Source organism: Haliotis cracherodii, unplaced genomic scaffold (assembly GCF_022045235.1).
Source record: "Haliotis cracherodii isolate W230 unplaced genomic scaffold, xgHalCrac1.p SCAF_4, whole genome shotgun sequence".
In the NCBI taxonomy this organism is placed as follows: domain Eukaryota; kingdom Metazoa; phylum Mollusca; class Gastropoda; order Lepetellida; family Haliotidae; genus Haliotis; species Haliotis cracherodii.
The window spans coordinates 14,900,797-14,926,106 of NW_027266297.1; the positions used below are offsets into that span (position 1 = coordinate 14,900,797).

A 25,310-nucleotide genomic window follows, 5' to 3' on the forward strand; every position below is an offset into this window, starting at 1 on the left:
AAGGACTAGTGGACTAAACCTATTAGTTTCTATTGCTGTGGATACATAATAGTGGTGGTGATGAAATGGGGTTTAACGTCGCGTCCAAGATTATTGCACCTATATAGCGACGTGTATGTACGTGTGTGTGTTTGTGTGGCTGCTTGTACTAGTCTAGACTGATGCCGATTTATAGTGCTAGCTCACTGAGATACCATGCCGCAGTTTAACATGAGTACCCCACTCAGACACAGTATACTGACTCCGAGCCGACCAGTCCTTGTTTTAGTCCCCTTAATGCCGAGCGCCAGACAGGGTAACAACAAGTGCCATCTTTTAACGTCTTTTGGTATGACGCGGCCTGGGATCGAACCCCGGACCTTCCGCTCTCCGGGCGGACGTTCTACCACTAGACCACGGAGGCGGTCCGGATATATAATGAGTGAAGCCCATTTCCGATGCTCGCCGCCGTGATATTACAAGAATACTGCTAAAAGTGGCGTAAAATTATACTCACTCCCATGAAATTGTCGGGCAAAAGCAAAAGCTAACAAATGAAACAAACAAGGAATGGTTATTGGAAGGTGATGTATTTGATACGTGTGTCATATTTGTGGTCATCTTCCCGAGCCAAGGGTGTTAACTGAATATAAAAGTCCAATTTCCACCCTTGCCGAACTAGGCTGAAATGATGGAGTTATGTTTTAGCTGGACTAAAGAGCGCATTCATAGTCCAATCAAAATCGCGTAACGAAATCGACATTCGGTTCATAAAACAAAATGGCGACTGCCGTGCAGATTTCGGACGATTGCAGGATTTGCAGAGCATGTGTATCGTCAACTGGGCGTCGACAGATATTTTCCAAATCTGTTCACGTTTTTAAACAAAGTGCTCACGTGATTTGATGCGACCCGTGAAGATCCGGAGTAGAATAGGTCTTCAGCAACCCATGCTGGTCGTAAAAGGCGACTATGTTTGATGTAAGAGCCGACTAACGGGATCGGGTGGTCAGGCTCTCTGACTCCTGCTGATGCACGTCATCGATCCCAATTGCGTAGATCGATGCTCATGATGTCAATCACTGGATTATCTGGTCCAGACTCGATTACTAACAGACCTACATATAGCTGGACTATTGCTGAGTGCGTGTTAAACAACAAACAAAACAAAACGTGATTTGTTGTATTTCGCGAAGGAAGACCCGCTTTATTACAATATAGATCTTGATTATCGATCAGATCGTCTTGACGGGCACCGCCATTTTGTTTGAAGCAAATGCAAGTGATACGAGAGATGGAATCTGATTGGTCCATAGGAGAGGCTTAGAAGGGACAAAACTGGTTAAAGCCACTGGTGGCGCTGAGATCGAGCTCATAAATTCCAGCCTAGTTCGGCAAGGGTGGAGACTGGACTTTTATAGTCATTTAACTCCCTTGCCTCGAGAAGATGAGTTGTGGTTTGCAGTGTTCGGAGACTGTTGTCAACCTAGTGAGTGAGTGAGTGAGTGAGTGAGTATGGTTTTACAACGCTTTTAGCAATATTCCAGCAATATCACAGCGGGGGACACCAGAAATGGTCTTCACACATTGTACCCATGTCGGGAATCGAACCCGAGTCTTCAGCGTGATGAGCGAACGCTTTAACCACTAGGCTACCCGACCGCCCCTTCAACCTAGTAACGGTTTCATAAAGTTTACATTTTTGTAATCAACTCCATTTATAAGTGTATACTTTCTTTTGCTGGGCGGTTTAGTTAATTGTTTATAGTGTCATGTTAGGATAGGTATTCCAAACTTCTTTTCTTACACTGACTTTACAAATGTACAAAACACGCAAGTTTTCAGCTTAAAAATATTTTCATTAATATAATCACTCGGATATTAAATTTGCACTCGAGTGTCGTGAATCTAAACAGAGATACCACATCTTTGATGACGTCCCTGACTTCCCGTCGCAGTACCCATACATGTACGCCAAAGACCTGTTAATCAATGGCGATAAAACACACAATCGATACCAACAGTAAGTATCAAACGCGGTACCGGTTGTTACGCGATTCCAGTGCTGCTTTCATCAGTTGTGTTTACAGCTAATCTCTACAAATGAAACATATCTCTCATAAAAATAAAAGCGACAAAATAAAACCCTTCCATAATCTTTGGAAATCTGTACTGAAAGCAGTTCATTGTACAATTCCAACAACTGGATGAACATGTGTGTTTCAAGGCATGCTCCTGAAAGTGGCTTGAGTATGGTGGCCGAGTCGGGACATAGCTTTCTCGATCACTCTAAAGACTAACCATAGCCATATGAAAGAATCGGGTGTTCTTTTGAATAGTATGTATTGTACATCTTGAAATTAGCGTAAGAGTTTATTATAAATGCAAAAAAATGAGAGTAGACTTAATCAATTAAACTTTGCATTTATGACTGAGAAATGACTGTTGATAAGACGGCCTCACTGCGCACTTTGAATAGTGGAAATACCAACTTGAATATAAAACCAATCAACTATCTCATTCCACATTACGGTTTACAGAGAACAATATGTCATTCAAACACTAGAAAACACATAATGGACATCCGGTAGAGTTACCATTGCTGGGGTGAGGACTTCTAGTTTGATGACATCTACTTCGCAAACTGAATAAACATTAATATAACCTAAGTGTTGTTTTTAGGAAAACACTATTGTTTTTAGGAAGTACTCTCCTCAGCGCTAATAAGCGGTGTTATTTGCTGTTTGTTTTGATAACTGGGCATACAATAAAACTTCTAAATAGGGTCATAAATCAATCAAATCTGTGGATTGTGATAAAAGCTCCTACGTCTGTACTGTTAAATTATGTTTAAGAAGATAGTGAGAAAATTTCAACATTCCCTCCATGTGTATAATTTGAAATGTGACTGGAAAAATCTCAGCTCTCTTTTATGATTAAAACCCACATCAGCCTCCGCCCTGAGGTCAGGTTTAACAATTCATTAATGTTGTTTTACGTATATACTTTTTATCATATAGAAACACATCACACATGCGACCCCTATAGTAGCCAAGAGGGAATATTGCTGTACCGCGAGATAGCGATAGAGCGAGAAAGCGATGTCCCCTCTCGGCCACCATACTACTTGAGGATATCGAGTTGGATTTAATGACACCAGGGCAGATATAATCCACTCACCGGCTTCAAAACGATTATTACGCAATTATTAAATTAGCAGAACGTTACAGATTTCAGTCACTCACAAATCCAATAGTCATAGAACCGACTAATTGCAATACCACGTACAGGGGCACATTACATAGTGAATTCCGAGGAGCTGTTGATGTTTCGGAGTTGTTGTTTTTTGGTATACCTCTTACGGATTTATGGCTATTGGCGATTAACGAATTGATGATAGTCTCATTTATTGCTCTTTTCCTGTTTTCTTGTTAAAACCGCTGTCTAGTTGACGTGTGGCTTTATGACTAAATTGCTGCATCTATTGAGTGTGTATAAAGCTTCAGTTCGTTTGTTGTCTGATTGTGATGATGAAGATGAAAGCGCAGGATTTTTAGAGGAGAAAACCCCCGAAGGAGACGTAATGATTAAACTCAATTTGATGATGGCAAAAGCTACCAAGGCGTAACGTAAAAATTTAATTGGTCTTGTTTCGCATTGGAGTGGAACGGATCGGTGAGGAGTGGGTGAGTCGTGTTTTATGCTTATGCAATAATTCATCTGCACTAGAAATGAACTTCACACATTGTACACGCGGGGAATCGAACCCTGGTTTACGCCGGACAGTGTAAGCAATACTATATTTCCTTAAACCCTGTGATAGCGCAGTAGCTATGTCGATCCTAACTACTACTACTAATACTACCACCACTACCACCACTACCACCACTACTACTACTACTATAGCTATGTAGATCCTAACTACTACTACTACTACCACCACTACTACTACTACTATAGCTATGTAGATCCTAACTACTACTACTACTACTACTACTACTACTACTACTACCACCACTACTACTACTACTATAGCTATGTAGATCCTAACTACTACTACTTCTACTACTACTACTACTACCACTACCACTACTACTACTACTACTACTATAGCTATGTAGATCCTAACCACTACTACTACTACTACCACCACCACCACTACTGCTACTACTACTACTACTACTACTATAGCTATGTAGATCCTAACTACTACTACTACTACTACTACTACTACTACTATAGCTATGTAGATCCTAACTACTACTACTACCACCACTACTACTACTACTACAACTACTATAGCTATGTAGATCCTAACTACTACTATTACTACTACTACTACTACTACTACCACCACCACTACTACTACTACTACTACTATGTCTATGTAGATCCTAACTACTACTACTACTACTACTACTAACACTACTACTACTACTAACACTACTACTACTACTACTACTATAGCTATGTAGATCCTAACTACTACTACTACCACCACTACTACTACTACTACAACTACCACTACTACTACTACTACTATAGCTTTGTAGATCCTAACTACTACTACTACTACTACTACTACAACTACCACTACTACTACTACTACTACTATAGCTATGTAGATCCTAACTACTACTACTACTACTACAGCTATGTAGATCCTAACTACTACTACTACTACTACAGCTATGTACATCCTAACTACTACTACTACTACTACTACTACTATAGCTATGTAGATCCTAACTACTACTACTACTACTATAGCTATGTAGATCCTAACTACTACTACTACTACAGCTATGTAGATCCTAACTACTACTACTACTACTACTATAGCTATGTAGATCCTAACTACTACTACTACTACTACTACTACTATAGCTATGTACATCCTAACTACTACTACTACTACTACTACTATAGCTGTGTAGATCCTAACTACTACTACTACTACTACTACTACTACTACTACTACTATAGCTATGTACATCCTAACTACTACTACTACTACTACTACTACTGACCCGTGAAGATCCGGGTTAGTATTGGCCTTAAGCAACCCATGCTTGTCGTAAGAGGTGACTAACGGGATCAAGTGGTCAGGCTCGCTGACTTGGTTGATGCATGTCATCGTAACCCAATTGCGTAGATCTATACTCATGATGTCAATCACTGGATTTTCTGGCCAGACTGTATTATTTACAGACCGCCGTCATATAGCTGGAATATTGCTGAGTGCGGCGTTAAACAGCAAACAGCACACTAATATACTACTACAGCAACTATGTTTACAAAGGGTGTTAAAATACATAATTATATTACCCCTAATCGGTTTCGAACAAACGGCTCCAACCCTACCCTCGATGCCATTTTGGTTGCTACAAGTGAATACAGGTCTTGTCATTGAGACCGTCTCCGTGGTCTAGTGGTAGAGTGAGTGAGTGAGTGAGTATGGTTTTACGCCGCTTTTAGCAATATTCCACCAATATCACGGCGGGGGACACCAGAAATGGGCTCTAGTGGTAGAGCGTCTGCCCGGTGAGCGGGAGGCCCGGGCTCGATTCCCGGCCGCGTCATACCAACAGACGTTAAAAGATGGTACTTCTTGTAACCCTGTCTGGCGCTCGGCATTAAGGACTCGTTAGCTCGGAGTCAGTATACTGTGTCTGAGTGGGGTGTTTATGTGAAACTGCGGCATGGTATCTCAGTGGGCTAGAACTATTAAATCTGCATGAGTCCGGACTAGATCAAGCAGCCACAAAAACACACACACACACGCACGCACGCACACGCACACACACACACACACACACATACACACACATGTACATGCACGTAGCTATATCATCTTGTACGCGACGTTAAACCCCATTTCACCTCACCACCTTGTCGAAAGTTTCAGATCTTCAATGAAAGTTTGCTGCACAGTGTTATCTGAGTATTCGATTCTTAGTGCACGTATGTTCACGTATTGCACGTGCGACCCCACCGTGACTTGCACGTGCACTATCCCTTCATCTCCGCATGTCAACAAAATGGACTGCTCTTTTCACGGGTTTACGAGAACGCGATTTCCTCGAGTCTGCTATCTTAAGGCGGTTTAGCTGTAGATATGTAAGACATCACTCCAGATTAAAAACCCACAGTTCGATGAAATTTTTAACCTTTATCAACTCCTTTATAGATAAGATCATACAAATATCTCAGAAGGCATCGTGCGGGTGTGAGCTGGTGTATGTGTGTGTGTTCAAAGCTAGGAGCTAAACAACCACACATGCCTTCCCACGGAGATCTGGAACCCACATGACGCTGGCCTACTTATGCATGCGCGGTGTTGATAAAAACGGTTGATGGTGATACAGATTGATGTAGAATATTTTTGGATATATTTCTGAATTAATTAATACCGTTATTTGTTTATGAATCTATAGCAAATGATATAGAGCGTCTGCCCCGAGAACGGAAAGTCTGTGGTTCGTTCCCTGGCCGCGTCAAAAGATGGGTCTTGTTGTTCCCCTGCCTGCGTGCGATATTACGGAGATAAAACAGCGACTGGCCCAACCGGAGGCAGAATGTTGTGTCTGAGAACGGTATGAAAAAATAATTTGCGGCATTGTATTTTCACTATACGTCCAGACTGTTCCTCTCCACTTGAAATAGAATCACGAACCCGTGAAGATCCGGGATAGAATAGATCTTCAGCAACCCATGCTTGCTGTAAAAGGCGACTATGCTTGTTGTAAGAGGCGACAAACGGGATCGGGTGGTCAGACTCGCTGACTTGGTTGATGCATGTCATCGTATCCCCGTCGTGTGGATCGATGCTCATGACGTCAATCACTGGATTGTCTGGTCCAGAATCGATTATTTACAGACCGCCGTCATATAGCTGAAATATTGCTGAGTGCAACGTTAAATAACAAACAAACAAACGAAATAGAATCATGAAATATCGCGATGATTAATTAACGAAAATAGCTGCATATAGCTAATACTTATAAAGTGAAAACAAGCCATTCCGGCGATAAGGAATATTACTTATATCACATAAATACTTATAAAGTGAAAACAAGCCATACCAGCGACAAGGAATATTACTTACAGTAATAGCTAAAATTGCAAAGTGCGCATATCGTGATGGGGATAATGTTCCTGACAGCACATCGTGATTGGGGATAACTGATCTTGATAACATATCGTGATGGAGATAATGTTCCTGACAGCAAATCGTGATGGGGGATAACTGATCTTGATAACATATCGTGATGGAGAAAATGTTCCTGACAGCACATTGTGATGGGGGATAATTGATCTTGATAGCATATCGTGATGGGGATAATGTTCCTCACATCACATCGTGATGGGGATAATGTTCCTGACAGCACATCGTGATGGGGGATAATTAATCTTGATAGCATATCGTGATGGGGATAATGTTCCTCACATCACATCGTGATGGGGATAATGTTCCTGACAGCATATCGTGATGGAGGATAATTAATCTTGATAGCATATCGTGATGGGGATAATGTTCCTCACATCACATCGTGATGGAGAAAATGTTCCTGACAGCACATTGTGATGGGGGATAATTAATCTTGATAGCATATCGTGATGGGGATAATGTTCCTCACATCACATCGTGATGGGGATAATGTTCCTGACAGCATATCGTGATGGGGGATAATTAATCTTGATAGCATATCGTGATGGGGATAATGTTCCTCACATCACATCGTGATGGGGATAATGTTCCTGACAACACATTGTGATGGGGGATAATTGATCTTGATAGCATATCGTGATGGGGATAATGTTCCTCACATCACATCGTGATGGGGATAATGTTCCTGACAACACATCGTGATGGGGGATAATTAATCTTGATAACATATCGTGATGGGGGATAATTGATCTTGATAACATATCGTGATGGGGAAATGATCTTGATACATGTAACATATTTTGATCGGAAAAATGGTTCTTGTTAACATATTGTGATGGGGATAATGATCTTGATTACATATCGTGATGGAGAAAATGATCTTGATATCATATTGTGATGGGTATAATGATCTTGATTACGTATCGTGATGGGTATAATGATCTTGATAACATATTGTGATGTGGATTATGGTTGTTAACATATTGTGATGGGGATAATGATCTTGATAACATATCGTGATGGGGAAATGATCTTGATAACATATTGTGATGGGGTAAAATGATCTTGACATCATATTGTGATGGGGATAGTGGTTCTTGACAACATATTGTGATGTGGAAAATGATCTTGATAACATATTGTGATGGGTATAATGGTTCTTGATAACATATTGTGATAAGGATAATGGTTCTTGACAGCATATAGTGATGGGGATAATGGTAATTGATAACATATCAAAATGGGGATAATGGATGTTGACAGCACATCGTGATGGAGAAAATGATCTTGATAATATGTTGTGATGGGGATAATGGTTCTTGATAACATATTGTGGTGGGGATAATGGTTCTTGACAACAAATCGTGATGGGGATAATGGTTCTTGACAGCACATCGTGATGGGGATAATGGTTCTTGTCAGCACATCGTGATGGGGAAAATGATCTTGATATCATATTGTGATGGGGATAATGGTTCTTGATAACATATTGTGATGGGGAAAATGATCTTGATAACATATTGTGATGGGTATAATGGTTCTTGATAACATATTGTGATGGGGATAATGGTTCTTGACAGCATATCGTGATGGGGATAATGATCTTGATAATATGTTGTGATGGGGATAATTGTTCTTGACAGCACATCGTGATGGGGATAATGATCTTGATATCATATTGTGATGGGGATAATGGTTGTTGATTACACATTGTGATGTGGATTATGGTTGTTAACATATTGTGATGGGGATAATGATCTTGATAACATATCGTGATGGGGAAAATGATCTTGATATTATATTGTGATGGGGATAATGGTTCTTGATAACATATTGTGATGTGGATTATGGTTGATAACATATCGTGATGGGGATAATGGTTCTCGACAGCACATCGTGATGGGGATAATGGTTCTTGACAGTACATCGTGATGGAGAAAATGATCTTGATATCATATTGCGATGGGATAATAGCTGTTGATAACATATTGTGATAGAGATAATGGTTGTTGATAACATATTGTGATGGGGATAATGGTTCTTGACAGCACGTCGTGATGGGGAAAATGATCTTCATAACATATTGTGATGGGGATAATGGTTCTTGATAACATATTGTGATGGGGATAATGGTTGTTGATAACATATTGTGATGGGGATAATGGTTGTTGATAACATATTGTGATGGGGATAATGGTTGATAACATATCGGGATAGGGATAATGATCTTGATCTTGACCAAAAAAATTGCGATCGGAGACAATGGTTCTTCACGGCACGTTCTTATGGGAGGTAATGGTTCTTAATTGACAGAATACTGTGATGGGGATAATGGTCCTTGACAGTATATCGTGATGGAGGCAGAAGACAATTTAAACACGTGTATGAAAAATGATTTCAAGATGTTTTCCCCCATTTATTGATATTACATAATGGAATGTTTAAACTATTACTCCACAGAAGCGTTATGTCAATCTTCTCTCAACAACGATTGAAATATGCTTCTTGATAAGCATGTGGTTCGCATAATATCCGTGATATTTGAGAATTGCACAGGCCTCACACATTTGCGTTTAATTATTTGACACGTCATTCGCGCATAAACAGAATTTTCATGTGGTTGACCTCTGAAAGTGCTGATGCAAAATTCTTGAAGCCGATTCCAATTAATTCCCACACAACGAGCACGCCATACAATCTGCCCGTGCAATGGGCAGCAAGGAGCCCGCGATGACAGCGCCGATGAAACAACTTCCGGTGTTATCTAATTAGATGATCAACTGGAGCCAGGATGTACAGTGACTAGTTTTCACATAGGGACGCGATTTAAGATTTGCGCTGATTCTGAAATGTGTAGACAGGACCTGGTTCAGGAAGTGGCGTGCTATATATTCTTTGTCTGACTCAATATTATGCTTGGTGAAGGAACACGAATTTGGAAAAGAATAAACATGTTTAACGGTTTAGGTAACTGCAACAGATGAACTGTATATTTCTCACTTCATGGTAGCAATATTACCGAATCACATTTAAGTTACAACTCCCTAAATTTTAAATACTTCGTAACTCTTTTGGACCAATATTTGATTTAATCAGGAATGCAACTGTTGTTCCATGTGCACAATATCCCTTCTATAATTGGTATGCATGTAACATAATACTACGAGCTTAAAACGACCAGTACAACGTCGTGCGGAAAATATAACAAAAAGGATTTATTTAAACAATAAAGAATAAAAATATTCTCCTTTTCCTTCGCAAGAATTTACGTTTTGAAAAGAAGGTAATATTCATCATTAAAATCCTAAGATAAATATTCGTATTTATGATTTATGATCTTGTTTCATAAGAATGCATACACAATATCTCTGAGTGAATATATATTTTCACGGGTCTTAAACACTGTTTACACTCCCCACATCCTTGAGTTGACATACCCTAGTGATTCCATCCACCATATACTACTGCCCAATCACAGCATGAACACATAGACGTCCGACAAACACCACAACCATACATGTTGTGACCACTCTGGCAGCCTCTTGAAAGTGGGACAGATGTCTTGGTATGTGTGCCGCGTGTGTGAAATCCGAGTGGAGGTGTAGGGATCAGATTGAGCCTGCAGATCCCGTTACAAGTATTTGGCCACACGAAACACATGTCCTGTTAATTACATATCCAAACACCTTCCCCGAGGAGAGCGAAATCGCACCGTGGACACACGAAAAATCAGTGCCTTGTGTACCATCTTCGCCGTACCGGTTCCTCTGTTATTCAACCCGCAGCGGCTTATCGGAACTGTTTATATCAGCGTTTTTCTTGGGAACCTCTTTCATTCTGGAAGACGAACCCCCGCCGTCAGCTGTTGGTCATTGCTTGGTAAAAGCCGTACAGCTTGCCTGTGGATGCGTGGATGTTCTCAATATGTGTTAAGCAGTCGTATTACAATGATACTGGAGATTCGATTCGGGCCGACGTTGCTACAACTATTAACTCTAGGATATCTCCTTCACACGAGCTCTGCGGCATTTTATGGAGGAGATTATTACAACTCGTTGTTCCGACCCCTCAGTGCGGATTTTAAAACTAAAGTGGAGACATTAGGCGCTGTGTTGAAGCGCCATGTCCAGCGTCTCCGGGCAACAGAGAACGGTCAAGTGGAACTTGTTTTTTTAGTGGATAGTTCATCAAGTGTAGGGGCAGATAACTTCTTTGAGGAACTCCGGTTCGTCCGCAAACTGCTGGCTGATTTTACAGTGGATGTGAACAAGACCAGAGTGTCAGTCATTACGTTTTCGTCTCGAGGGAAGGTCATCAGACATGTCGACCATCTAACACAGCCCAATGCTGACAAGCATAAGTGTCGCTTACTTGGAGAAGAGCTGCCAAGGGTTAATTACATTGGAGGGGGTACATATACCCTTGGGGCCTTCCTTGAAGCAAAGGTAAACATTATGTAACGGACGGTTAACCCCTTCGATGTTGACACATGTTAGCTATTATGCTGAGTAAATGTCCCCCTTGTTTAATCAAAAAGAGTTATGCAATAGATATGGTAAATTTAATGAGGTAAGGTATTAATCAGACGTCTTGTATCAAAGATCATACTGTTTTTACGTGACGCTGATAGATTTTTTAAACTGGAATTTGTAAACGCATCTTGTTTGTCTCTTTTAATTCAATTCCTAGAAGGAATGACGTGTGGATATGATCCATTGTCTAACATTCATTTTATCACTGCATTGGTGAATGTAAACGCATCTTAATCACACTTCTATATGATAACAAACAGAAATTGAGTTTTTTTTAAACAAATATGATGTCATTGATAGTAACATACACTGTTATATTTATTTTGGTCGGTTTACGTATGATAACGTTGATGGAGATATTTGAAGAATTAAACAACAATGTTAGTTTAGCTCTTGTGTTGCGTCGCAGTCGTTATTGTAATACATGCCCGGAATGCAGTTTCTGTTGTTACAGAGGACGACGACAATGTGACAGAAAACTAGGTCACATTCTCTTGTTTTCAGTACCTCGCGAGACGGAGAAATAGGAGTCAGAAACAACATTTCATGTACACCGAAAGCCCCGATAGCACTTGACCTAATAAAGGCTTTACTTAGAACTGAGATTTTTTTCAAATTACTTTTATTATTTGGTTATATCGAAAAGAGGTTCTGGTTCGGTACGAATGTGACATTTATTCAGGATATTATGTACACCCAGGTATATTATCTTATTCGTATACAGAGACGTATACGTATGCTTCAGAGACGCATGCTGCTGTAACAGTTGTATCTTTATGTAACAGAGACGTGTACTTATGTAACAGAGACGTGTACTTATGTAACGGAAGTGTACTTATGTAACAGAGACGTGAACCTATGTAACAGAGACGTGTACCAATGAAACAGAGACGTGAACTTATGTAACAGAGACGTGTACCAATTTAACAGAGACGTGTATTTATGTAACAAAGACGTGTACTTATGTAACAGAGACGTGAACTTATGTAACAGAGACGTGTACCAATGTAACAGAGACGTGAACTTATGTAACAGAGACGTGTACTTATGTAACGGAAGTGTACTTATGTAACAGAGACGTGAACCTATGAAACAGAGACGTGTACCAATGTAACAGAGACGTGAACTTATGTAACAGAGACGTGTACCAATGTAACAGAGACGTGTACCAATGTAACAGAGACGTGGACCAATGTAACAGAGACGTGAACTTATGTAACATAGACGTGTGCTTATGTAACAGAGACGTGAACTTATGTAACAGAGGCGTGAACTTATGTAACAGAGACGTGTGCTTATGTAACAGAGATGTTTGCTTATGTATCTGAGACATGTACCTATGTAACAGAGACGTGAACTTATGTAACATAGATGTGAACGTATGTAACTGAGACATGTACTTATGTAACAGAGACCAGTGCTTATGTAACAGAGACGTGCACTTATGTAACATACACATGCACCTATGTAACATAGACGTGGACGTATGTAACAGACGTGTACTTATGTAACAGAGACGTGTACGTATGTAATAGAGGCGTGTACTTATGTAACAGAGATGTACTTATGTAACAGAGATGTATGTATGTAAAAGCGACGTATACGTATGTAACAGAGACGTATACGTATGTAACTGAGACGTATTCTTATCTAATGCTGCTGTAACATGGACACAAACGTGTGTAACAGAGACGTACACGTATGCAAGAGAGACATATTTACTGAGACATGTACTTATGTAACAGAGACCAGTACTTATGTAACAGAGACGTGCACTTATGTAACATACACATGCACCTATGTAACATAGACGTGTACGTATGTAACAGACGTGTACTTATGTAACAGAGACGTGTACGTATGTAATAGAGGCGTGTACTTATGTAACAGAGATGTACTTATGTAACAGAGATGTATGTATGTAAAAGCGACGTATACGTATGTAACAGAGACGTATACGTATGTAACTGAGACGTATTCTTATTTAATGCTGCTGTAACATGGACACAAACGTGTCTAACAGAGACGTACACGTATGCAAGAGAGACATATTTCTATAACAGAGACTATGCTGCTCTTACAGACGAATATTGCTGTAACACGGACTGTACTCACGTAACAGAGCCGAATACTTGTGCAACTGATAAGGATAATTCTATAACAGAGACGTGTCCTGCTGTAACATGGACGTATACTCATGTGACAGAGTCAAATACTTCTGCAACTGAGACGTATATTTATATAACAGAGACGTATACTTATGTTACAGACGTATACTTATGTAACAGACGTATGCCTATGGAACAGACGTATTCTTATGTAACATAGACGGTATAATGTTCAAGAAATGAAACACTTCCAGTGTCCTAATATTAAATGTCCGTTTTCTTGTGTCTAAAATCTGTCCCTAGATATATTCTCTTGGTTCGTTGATCTTCCTCAAAATGATATGTAAGCCAGAATACTATTATTTTCTCTAATCCTACATTAAAAAAACAACAAACACAATTAAAGTTCCATATGATTATGTTTTTGTTTTCTAACATATGAGACGTAATAGATCTGTAAATAAAACCAAATAAACATGCTAACGTTGAGGGGGGCCTATCTAAAAGACATTACTACCATACTGCTGCGACACAAACATTACTAAACACATGCCAGAGATATTCATAGTCTTAATAGATTGTACCGTGGCACGTTAATAATTATGACGAATAGTCAACACAAGGGAAACTACTCTTCAGCATGGATACATGGCTTATGTTCTGTAAAGCTTTTTTTCGGGGAGCGCAATGGAAATAATAAAGTAAACGTTGTTTGGGAGCACCACAAGCGATGATTTAGAGTTATAGAGTTATCAGCAAGAGTTGCGATAACATGGCGTTATCTGTGAGGCAAAGGTTAAGTTTTCTCACATGGCGCTTCTAATTGCGCGCTGCGGGAGTTATGGCGTAAGAAGTCACAACCATCCCATGTGCTGATATGTTTACATTTCCACTCCTTCATTGAATCTGTCTTAGTGAACCTTGTCTTCAGGTCTGAAGATTTATTTACTGACAAACAGGCGAAGAAGATTAAAGATATATATGAATCCTGAACGAATCTTAGATAAAGTCCATTGCTTGAAAAATATTTACGCTAAATTGTTATAAACAGAAATCTGAGTTGAATGATCTGGCCTGCTTTAAAGTTGTTACTTTCCTACACAAAAGTATTTACATTCACGCAGCTGTTCAGATGCTCGTACATGTGTTTATTCATAATACTGAGAGGCCATAGTAATGAGTGTTATATAGTAATGAGTGTATATACATAATAAGGTAACATATTTGGAGATTCTTAGCTTCATAGCATACAATATGTACATTGACAGTTTTTCTTGATTGCTACATTCTTACTTGACATTAATGTAACACATTTCTGTAAACTTGAATAACGGATATAATATTTATCAATTAACTGTTTTCTGACTTCAGCATACAACGGACAAAGTAGCAAGAAATGTTGTTCAGTTTCTACACTGTTTAAATCACAAAACTGACAAATTCTTTCACGATCCCCATATATCTTCCCGTCTCGATAAAGAGTTCGTGTGAACCACATCTGAATCTTGCAAGTGCAATGTGAAATGTTTTTTTATGTTTAGTATTGCTGTCCACAGAAGCTGTTTTTAAAGAGGGAATAACTTGATAGTTTCTTTGATACTGTTTAAATGCAAGTAGCTGTTAATATTCCTGTAATTATTTACATTTATAAAATAGCTACACGATAAATCGCAAAGCACAATGAAGAACGAAGCGTGGTTTATTTCACGATAAAACATTGTTCTATCATGACGTCGTTTCTGGAGATTCGAACATGCACTCGTTACTTGATGACGTAAATTGGACGACGTTATTTTTGAGAGGGGAGTGTCTAGTTAGTTCTTCTCCATAGATGTAGCTGGGCAAAGTAGATAAACGCGATGGCTGAATGATCGCATTCCAAAGCGGGGGAGATATGACAATCGGTTTTGGGAGAAAAGATACAGATACTCGACTACTCGGATTGTGAGAACATGCGGGAAATACCCACCTGTGCATAAAATAGACTTGTCCGACATTGCCAAGGTCGGATTCTATTGAGGGAGTCATCATTATTTAAATACGGGTACATATTTTTAAAGCTTGTGCAGTTTATCGTCATCCTTAATAGGATGTACATTATGTTGATATCTCATAAAAGAAATAAACGACGAGTGGTCGTTGTTTATCGTAAAACAAAAACACTGCAGGGAGAATAAACCACGCGCCCCCATGGTTTATTCTCCCTGCAGTGTTTTATTGTAACGACAAACAACGACCACGTGTCGTTGATTTCTTAAATATGTCTGTTAACATGCAAGTAGTTGTAAATCGACGAGTAGCTGAATCTTTACATACAAGTAGCTGTTTATTTACGTGTAATTATTTTATATACGTGGGGCACGGGTGGCCCAGTCGTCTAAGGCGCTGTGATTCGCTGTGCAGAGTTGCGTCCCTTGGGCACGTCAGAAACCTATGATTGTGGGTTCGAATCCCGGTTCACCCCAATTATGTTTCTAGGTTTGTCAGCACCATACCCGTGGTCGTGGGTTTCACCGAAGTGGTAAACGTCTGAGACCTGCATCATTTCGGGCTTTCCTCCCACATGAAGCTGACACGCCGCGATATAAATGGAATACTGTTAAAAGCGGCGTTAAACCAAACTCACTCACTATTTTATATACAACAACCTGTTTAATGAGTAGCTGTTTATTCACATATATACGTATCTGGTTATTTACGAGTTGCTGTTTACATACAAACAGTTGATTACATACAAGACTGTTTACATACAAGTTAGGGGATAAACATGCTGTGATTCCAATGTAGAGCAAGGTTACCTGTAGATCTAACCGCGCTGAAATGAATTTGGAACGCCATGACTGACTATATGAAACGCGAACTCTTTGGTGATATACTGAATGACGCAGCGGTTGAGTCCAAAGTTTTGAATGGGTAGTCGATGTGAATAACGGAATCAACATCCTTTAAACAAAATATGGCGCTGTATATGCTCAAGCAGATATACTTCACTCGAACATATGATAGGCATTGAAGATCCGGGTTAGAATAGGACTTCAGCAATTCATGCTTGCCGTAAAAGGCGACTAACGGGATCGGGTGGTCAGGCTCGGTGACTTGGTTGATGTATGTTGTATCCAAATTGCATGGATCAGTGCTCGTGACGTCTGGATTATCTGGTCCAGACTCGATAATTTACAGACCGCCTTCATATAGCTGTAATATTGCTGAGTGCGGCGTTAAACAACAAACAAACAAACAGGCATTGGAAGTATATAGCACGCCAACTTTGTAAGTTAATATGAAATAGGAAAACTAATCATGCCTTCAAGGTTTTGCTCTCGACACCACGTCACGATTATGATGTCAGATTATTGCTGATTGACGTAAAAATATGCAGAAAATATATGAAAAAATATGCAGGAGTTTCAGCCTCATGAAAGTCTTTCAGTGCGCTTTACAGTTTATTTTGCATAGTTATAAAGATATTTTAATAAACAGTGAGGAGCATGACGATATACCTTTATTCATCAAAGTGGCCGTATTGCTAGCTCTCAATAGAAATTAGATGACAGCACGTGGAGGCGTACAGCCACAGTAAACAACGGGTAAATACGCAAATAGAAACATATGATGACATATATGATTAGATAAATGTGTAGACTTTTCACAAATTGAAATGGATTAAAAAATATGTTATCTGTTGAATGGACTGTTCGAGATGTTGCAGAGGCACTAGGCTGGCCGCAAGGAACTCTGGGTAGGAGTGTGTAGCAAAATGCCATATTTCAAGCTCTCTGTTGAAATACATCTCTTTGTCGATTCATATCGTGTTTCAGCTACAAAATGTATTGCTACATATACTTTAAATATTGCAGAGCCACACCTCTGCATTTTGTAACCTATAATTGTACATGTTATTATTTAAAAATGCTCACCGACAATGACTGAAAATGAAGTACTTTTCTATAAAAATGCTTCCGTGGTAATACGGTCGTCAAATAGGCTGTTCCAATCAGAGTTGGTTATTGTGATTTGATACTTTTTATTAACCAATCAGAATCGAGTAATTTTCCACATTCTTGGTAAAATTATATTTTGCCTTAAATGCAGCAGCTATGCGAGAAGAATCTTACATTTTTTAGTAGTTATTTTCACATTTCACTTGATATAGGCACATGAACGATTAACACATAGTGTATCTTATATACTTATTGTCGTTGTAGTAATCAAGGCCCCCCATAGTTTAGGTTGGTATAGTACTTTAAGGATAAGATGTTCCACTGTGATAAGTCGACAAGCATATTAATAATAATAAATGAATATTTATGAATGTAATAACGCACTGTTCACATCCTACATGCAGGTGGTTCTGAAGGGGGCCAGGAAGAATGCTACTAAAGCCATATTCCTGATAACGGACGGGTTCTCTAATGGCGGAGACCCCAGACCGGAAGCTAAATCCCTCAGGGACAATGGAGTGAAGATATTCACGTTCGGCATCCGAAATGGCAACTTTAGGGAGCTGTACGACATGGCGTCTGTGCCCAAGAACGAAACTTGTTACATTCTGGACAGCTTTGAAGAATTTGAGGCTCTGGCAAGACGGGCTCTCCATGAAGGTCAGAGGTCAAGGTCATATATTTGATGTTAAGATCAAGACTCACTTAGTTCCGTATTGAGGTCACGAAGCCAATGGTCGCAATGTCAAGACTGGGACACAGTTTTACACGTGCTACCTATTTAACAGCACAATAGCCACATGGTCAGGAGTCAAGAATTGTGTCAGTAGTAACTATTGATCTCGCGTGCGATTTGTTTTTTTAAGAATAGGTCTACTCGTAAAAAAGGTTGATAATTGCGCGTTACAGTTGCATTATGTTTGGCGTGGTCAGCATGAAAGAAGTCTTTTACCATTTATTATCATATTGAGGTTAAATAAATAAAACTATCCCAAATATATTTCTTAGTATACATGCAATATGGATATGCCTGAATACAATGGTCGTGATGGAAATAATGTTAAACATGGCGTGTCACGCTAAAAAAAATCAAATGGCAAATGAAATTGAAACGTTTCATAAAACAAATACGCTATTTATGTTTGTGTCCATGATAGAACCTTAACATGTTTCAACGCTTATGGGGGCATTTTGATGGTGGTCGACGTCTTTTGACCTTCAAACTTTGAACACTTAAATCTTGATATTATTTAATCAGTAGCCGCAACATGTATTAAGTTGAAACGTTAATGATCCAATATGTGTACGATCTGATTTCAAATATGAACACGTCCAACATTTTGTTTGTTTGTTGTTTAACGCCGCACTCAGCAATATTCAAGCTCTAAGACAGCGGTCTGTAAATAATCGAGTCTGGACCAGACAATCCAGTGATTGACATCATGAGCATTGATCAACGCAATTGGGATACGATGACATGCATCAACCAAGTCAGCGAGCCTGACCACCCGATTCCGTTAGTCGCTTTTTACGACAAGCATAGTCGCCTTTTACGGCAAGCTTGTGTTGCTGAAGACCTATTCTACCCTGGATCTTCACGGGTCTCCGACATATTGATAATATGTGATTGTGTTGTAAGCCAAGATGGAATAGTATGAACATGTCATCAAATTTCGTGATCAATTATTGATTACTTCTATTTTTAGATCTTCACACCGGATCCTACGTGTACCAGCCCAGGAGCAGATGCAACATTTTGTGTAAAAATGGAGGTAACTGTTGCCATGCCAACGCGACATGCGCGTGCGGGACACATACAGGAAAATACGAATGCCAGTGCAAACCAGGATTTTACGGACAAGGAATCGGAAAATATGGATGTAAAGGTAATTCATCATACTCTCATCATTGTGGAGCTTTCTGAAATACCTTAAGCACGGTTTATATGAAGACGTGGTCAAACATATTGTGAAAAGTGTTTGACATCAGTGTTTTCGAAAGCATATAGTAATTGTAGCATATATGCAAGGAACTAGTGTATAGGGACAAATGAAATTCGAAAATTTTACAAGATGCCCGTCATTCTATGCAAAACGGTTTCTTTGGTGATATCCTACTCCTTTATAGTGAAATCTCGCTAGTTGGGAACCTGTTAATCCGGACAACTGCCGGACGATTACTGTTGGGAAATTCTGTGTGTGATGTGATAATTTACACATGAATGGTTAATCCGGAAATTTGATAATCCGGGCGGTACGTTACAATGTAAAATCGTCCGGATTAACAGATGGCCGTATGAACCAATCAGGGGCTTTGATTGCACATGTGAATACAGCGACCCTATCGGTTTAATTAAGTCTTCTTCTGCAGCTAAAATCAAATGAGAGGTGATGTCGGACACTTAATTGCCACTTATTCCCCATGAAAAAGACCATTAATGAACATTTCCTCCTCATTTTGTCCCATTGTTTTAGCGCATTACCCAAGATGTGATAGGGTAACCTAGTGATTGATGCAGTGCCTCATCACATCCAAAACATTCAATTCCCAACATGGGTAAAATGTCTGAAGCCCATTTCCTTAAGATAATGTTTGTTTGTCTGTTGTTTAACGCCGCGCTCAGCAATATTCCAGCTATATGACGGCGCTCTGTATATAATCGCGTCTCGACCAGACAATCCAGAATGAGCATCGATAAACGCAATTGAGATACGATGACATGCGTAAACCAACCACCCGATCCAGTTAGTCGCCTCTTACTGCAAACATGGGTTGGTGAAGACCTATTCCAACCCGGATCTTCATGGGTCTTTAAGATAATGATATATAGATAATAGACTGAACTTGTTGTGGACAAAAATATTTTTTCCTTCGTATTTCAATACATAGCTACACAATACGCTTATAGATTATTAAGGGGCACGGGTTGTCCAGTTGTCTAAGGCGCCGCGATTCGCTGTGCAGAGTTGCGTCCCTTGGCCACGCCAGAAACCTATGATTGTGGGTTCGAATCCCGGTCCTCCCCATTATGTTTCTAGGTTTGTCAGCACCATACCCGTGCTCGTGGGTTACACCGAAGTGGTAAACGTCTGAGACCTACATCACTTCGGGCTTTCCTCCCACATTAAGCTTTCACGCCGCGATATGACTGAAAAACTGTTAAAAGCGGCGTTAAACCCAACTCACTCACTTATAGAATATTAGATACTCGCATAGATACAACGAGGTCGTTCATTTCAATGTCGCGAGAAGCTGATGTGTCTAGGTATTTACACAGTGCAACTATAACCGATTCTGTCATTTTACTATAGTTAATTTTTCATGCAGTACTATACTAGTAATATGAAAGAATCGGGTGGTCTTTTAACTTCATTTGAGTACTATATATGCCTCCATATAAACACGTAGCCACGGCGCGATGCATGGGACTGGCAAGGGCCATCTGTCGCTGATACCGCTCTGAAGGGAATTAAGAATGTTTACAGGCCATGATAACAGTTGATCTTTTATCAAGATATTTTTGTTTAAAGCTCAAGCGCTCAGTTCCAAATTATAATAAGAGGTATCTAATCTAGTGGGACAACATCAAATTTCAAAAGCCAGAAGGTTTATCTCTTAAGTACCTTGAGATCTGGTTACTCAATATGCATTGAACTCGGATAAACTCTTAACTTATCCCTTTGACGAAATAACACTGACAAAACCCACCATACTCTTAAACTTTAAAAAATGAAAAGATCTGCCGGTCTCTTAAAGCAGGCCGTGTGAACGATTTTTTTCATGGCCTTCAGTGTTCGCATTAAAACAGGAGAGATGTCTATCCATTCCTAAATTATGCAACTCAAAAAAGTTAAGGACCATCCGATTTAGCGCATGACATTGATTATAGTAAAATGAGAGAATCGGGTGGTCCTTAACTTCTTCTGAGTAGTATATGTCGCCAAATATGTCGTTGACGACTTTGATTTTTTGGTGACGAATAACAATTCCCATGTATGATTCATCTGATTGTTTTGTCTGTAATTATTTTGTCAGCCTGTCCCCCCGGCACGTACAAAAACATAAGCGGTCCTGGCGACGTCAGCATGTGCATGCCGTGCCCGGATGAGAATCAGACGACAGGTTCGGGGACGGCGGCCATAACCGACTGCAGCTGCAAAAAGGGATACGTCAATATGAACACGTCGGAGTGCGCAGGTTAGAACGTAAATGAGTTTTCAAGAAGTGTAAAATGGGTTTATCGGCACATTGGTCCACAAATAAGTTGTTAATTATTGATATCAATATAATATATTATTGTCGCCGGCTTCAACTACACAGCGACAAAAGAAAACAGACACTTGAAAAAAATTGGTTTTGACAAATAAGTTACAAATGTTATCATGACGTTTCTAGGCTGAAAATGTCACCGAAAATCTGCAAAGGTAAGACCCGTATCAAATGCATCACCATCGTATGACCATTTCTTGTTTGTTTGTTTGCCACAAGTAAACAGGGGTGTGTATTGCTTAGCCTGGCAGTTTATAATGGATTGGGTAGTCAGGCTAATTGCTAGTTTTATCGTACTACATCGGATATTTCTCAAAATATTCACACTCTGGTTTGTCTGATCCAGACTCGATCATAACAGGTCGTCTTGATACAGCTGGAGTATTGCGGACTGCGGCTTTAAACAAACACACAAGCAGGACACAGTAATCCTCACCACCCCGTGCTTGTCGAATGAGCCGCCTGTTGGGGACATTTGACTGTATCATAGATTCCCGGCGGTTTGGAGCGTTGTTCATGCTGTCAACCTAGAGTCCATTATATTGAGAAGTCGCTGTGCTATAGCTTGTCTATTGCTGATTGCGGAGTAAAACAACATTCACTCATTCCCCGTTCTCACACACAACACGCTTACCCACCTTACCACCCGTGCATGTTGTCAGGAGCTAAACACCTAAAAACGTACTTTTGTTTCAGCTTTCACCTGTCCAGCTCTCGACCCTCCGGAAAACGGCTACTTCGTCAACAACAAATGCAACAACGTGTTTAACGCGGCATGTGGACTACGGTGCAAGCCAGGTTACGAGCTGCAGGGGAGCAGTCTGCGGATCTGTCAGGAGAATGGAACCTGGTCAGGTGTAGACGCCAGCTGTGTCAGTAAGTAGCTCACAGTATGACTACCTTATATTAGTAGCCGAGAGTATGACCAACGTGAGTAGCCGAGTATGCTCTACGTTAGTAGACGCGAGTATGGCCTACGTTAGTAGCCCAGAGTATGACCTACTTTAGTAGCCATGGGTATGATCTACGTTAGTAGCCGCGAGTATGACCAACGTGAGTAGCCCAGAGTATGACCTAAGTTAGAGGCCAAGAATATGAGCTACTTCAGTTGTCGAGAGTATTACTTACTTCAGAAGAAGCCGATAGTATGACCTACAGAAGTAGCCGAGAGTATGAACTGCAGAACTAGCCGAGAGTATGGCTTACAGAAGTAGCCGAGAGTATGACCTACAGAACTAGCCGAGAGTATGACCTACAGAAGTAGCCGAGAGTATGACCTACAGAAGTAGTCGAGAGTATGACCTACAGAAGTAGCCGACATTATGGCCTGCGTAGGAAACCGCGAGTATTTGTACCTCTGCCATATGCTGGACTTTCCTCAGCATGTTTGTGACAGGAGGTACTGGTGCGTTGTGTATGGCTTACAGAAGTAGCTGAGAGTATGGCTTACAGAAGTAGCTGAGAGTATGACCTACAGAAGTAGCCGAGAGTATGACCTACAGAAGTAGCCGAGAGTATGACCTACAGAAGTAGCCGAGAGTATGACCTTACAGAAGTAGCCGAGATTATGGCCTGCGTAGGAAACCGCGAGTATTGTACCTCTGCCGTATGCTGGACTTGCCTCAGCATGTTTGTGATAGGAGGCACTGGTGGGGTATGCTCACCTGCCGCGAACATCTCGTATCATCACTATTTTATATTACTTCATTAACACGTGCTTATGACTAAGTCGGAATCGTACAATGGAGTGCCTTCAGCAGAGGTTGCTCCTGATTACTGAAATAGTTTTATCGCTTGGATTAAGGTAAAAAACGTAAAAGACCATCACCGAATCGGGCGTTCTTCCTACATCAAGCTGGCACACCGTGACATATCTGAAATACCATTCAAAGCGACGTTAACAGAAACTCACTCTTTCAGCGAAGACGTGCCCAACGCTCCCGGTGCCGAAGGACGGCCAGATGATCTGCAGCCGCGACGACTTCACTTTCTCCACCGTGTGCAGGTTCACTTGCGACAACGGCTACCAGCTAGTCGGCTCCAGGAAGAGGACATGTGTTGCCATTGCAGTCTGGACTGGTCTTCCTACCAGATGCAGAGGTAGGCATGGGGTTCAATGTCGTTGGATAGTTTTACACACGTGGCTTAACGATTGTTGAAAATTTGTATCACGAAAACCACTTCAATAAGCTACATTCCTTTTTCGTTTCACACAAAGACTGTAAATGCTTACTTGTCTTCTGGAGGAAGGTAGAATGTCATTATTTAGGTGTGGACCCGGGTTAGAATTGGTCCCCCACTCTCTGTTGCTTTTTGTTTGCTTGTATGTTGTTAACGCCACACTCAGTCATATTCCAGCTATATGACGGCGGTCTGTAAATAATCCAGTCCGTACCATACAATCCAGTGATTGACATCATTCGCATTGATCTACGCAATTTGGATACGATAACATGCATCAACCAAGTCAGCGAGCCTAACCACTCGATCCCGTTAGTCGCCTCTTAAGACAAGTATGGGTTGCTGAAGATCAATTCTAACCCAGAATCGTCTCGGGACCGATCTATTGCATGCTGTAGGGGCGACTAAACTGGATTGGGTGGTCAGGCTCGTTGACTTGGGTGATTGCGTGTCATCGTAACCCGATGGTGTGGGATGGTGTTCATAACATCAACCACTGGTTTTATCTTGCCCAGATTTGATGGAATGGAATATTGCTGATTGCGGCGTTAAACAACAAACAAAGAAACAGACACTGTGTTTGACGAGAGACCATAAAATATAGTTTATGGTCTCAGGTTTGACTGGCTGTTTGAGCGCGGGGTAATTCCTAACAGGCTTCTTAAAAATAAATTCGACCTTGATCACATGGGTATACACAACAACTGCTTTGACGATCAATGCTGCACTTCAATCAACCAATCATATTAATACATGGAATCGTTCACATTTTTCTTCAGAGATCACGTGTCAGCCCCTGACGCCCTTGAAGGACGGGAGCGTCCATCCTGCCGTGTGCACAGCCGGGGAGGTATCATTTGGCACAACTTGTCAAATGACGTGTCTGCGAGGCTACACAATGTACGGTCCCCACACCATGCAGTGTACTCCTGATGGTAACTGGGCGCCTACGGTAGACAAGTACAACGAGTGTTTAGGTGAGATGTAACATTGTCACACAAAAGGTCAGAGACCTACTTGCTTTTTCGTTTTCGTTCAAATTTCGTTTCACACTATTTTTTCGCAATGTTTGCAACGCATGCATGTTTTCTTTACCAAATATGACTAGATTAACTTTGCTTCCATAATA

At 40.4% G+C, this 25,310-nt stretch overlaps 1 protein-coding gene across 1 annotated transcript in view; it reads left to right on the top strand.

Annotated features, from left to right (window-relative positions):
- Positions 1-10,660: 10,660 nt before the first annotated feature.
- Positions 10,661-25,310, top strand: part of LOC139479922 (sushi, von Willebrand factor type A, EGF and pentraxin domain-containing protein 1-like) — a 74,313-nt gene continuing 59,663 nt past the window's right edge. The window contains exons 1-7 of the mRNA XM_071262845.1: positions 10,661-11,595; positions 18,136-18,391; positions 19,438-19,617; positions 21,767-21,928; positions 22,697-22,876; positions 23,921-24,100; positions 24,961-25,158. Coding sequence (XP_071118946.1) covers positions 11,056-11,595; positions 18,136-18,391; positions 19,438-19,617; positions 21,767-21,928; positions 22,697-22,876; positions 23,921-24,100; positions 24,961-25,158 — 1,696 coding nt within the window. The 5' untranslated portion in view covers positions 10,661-11,055. The remainder of the gene's footprint in view (positions 11,596-18,135; positions 18,392-19,437; positions 19,618-21,766; positions 21,929-22,696; positions 22,877-23,920; positions 24,101-24,960; positions 25,159-25,310) is intronic.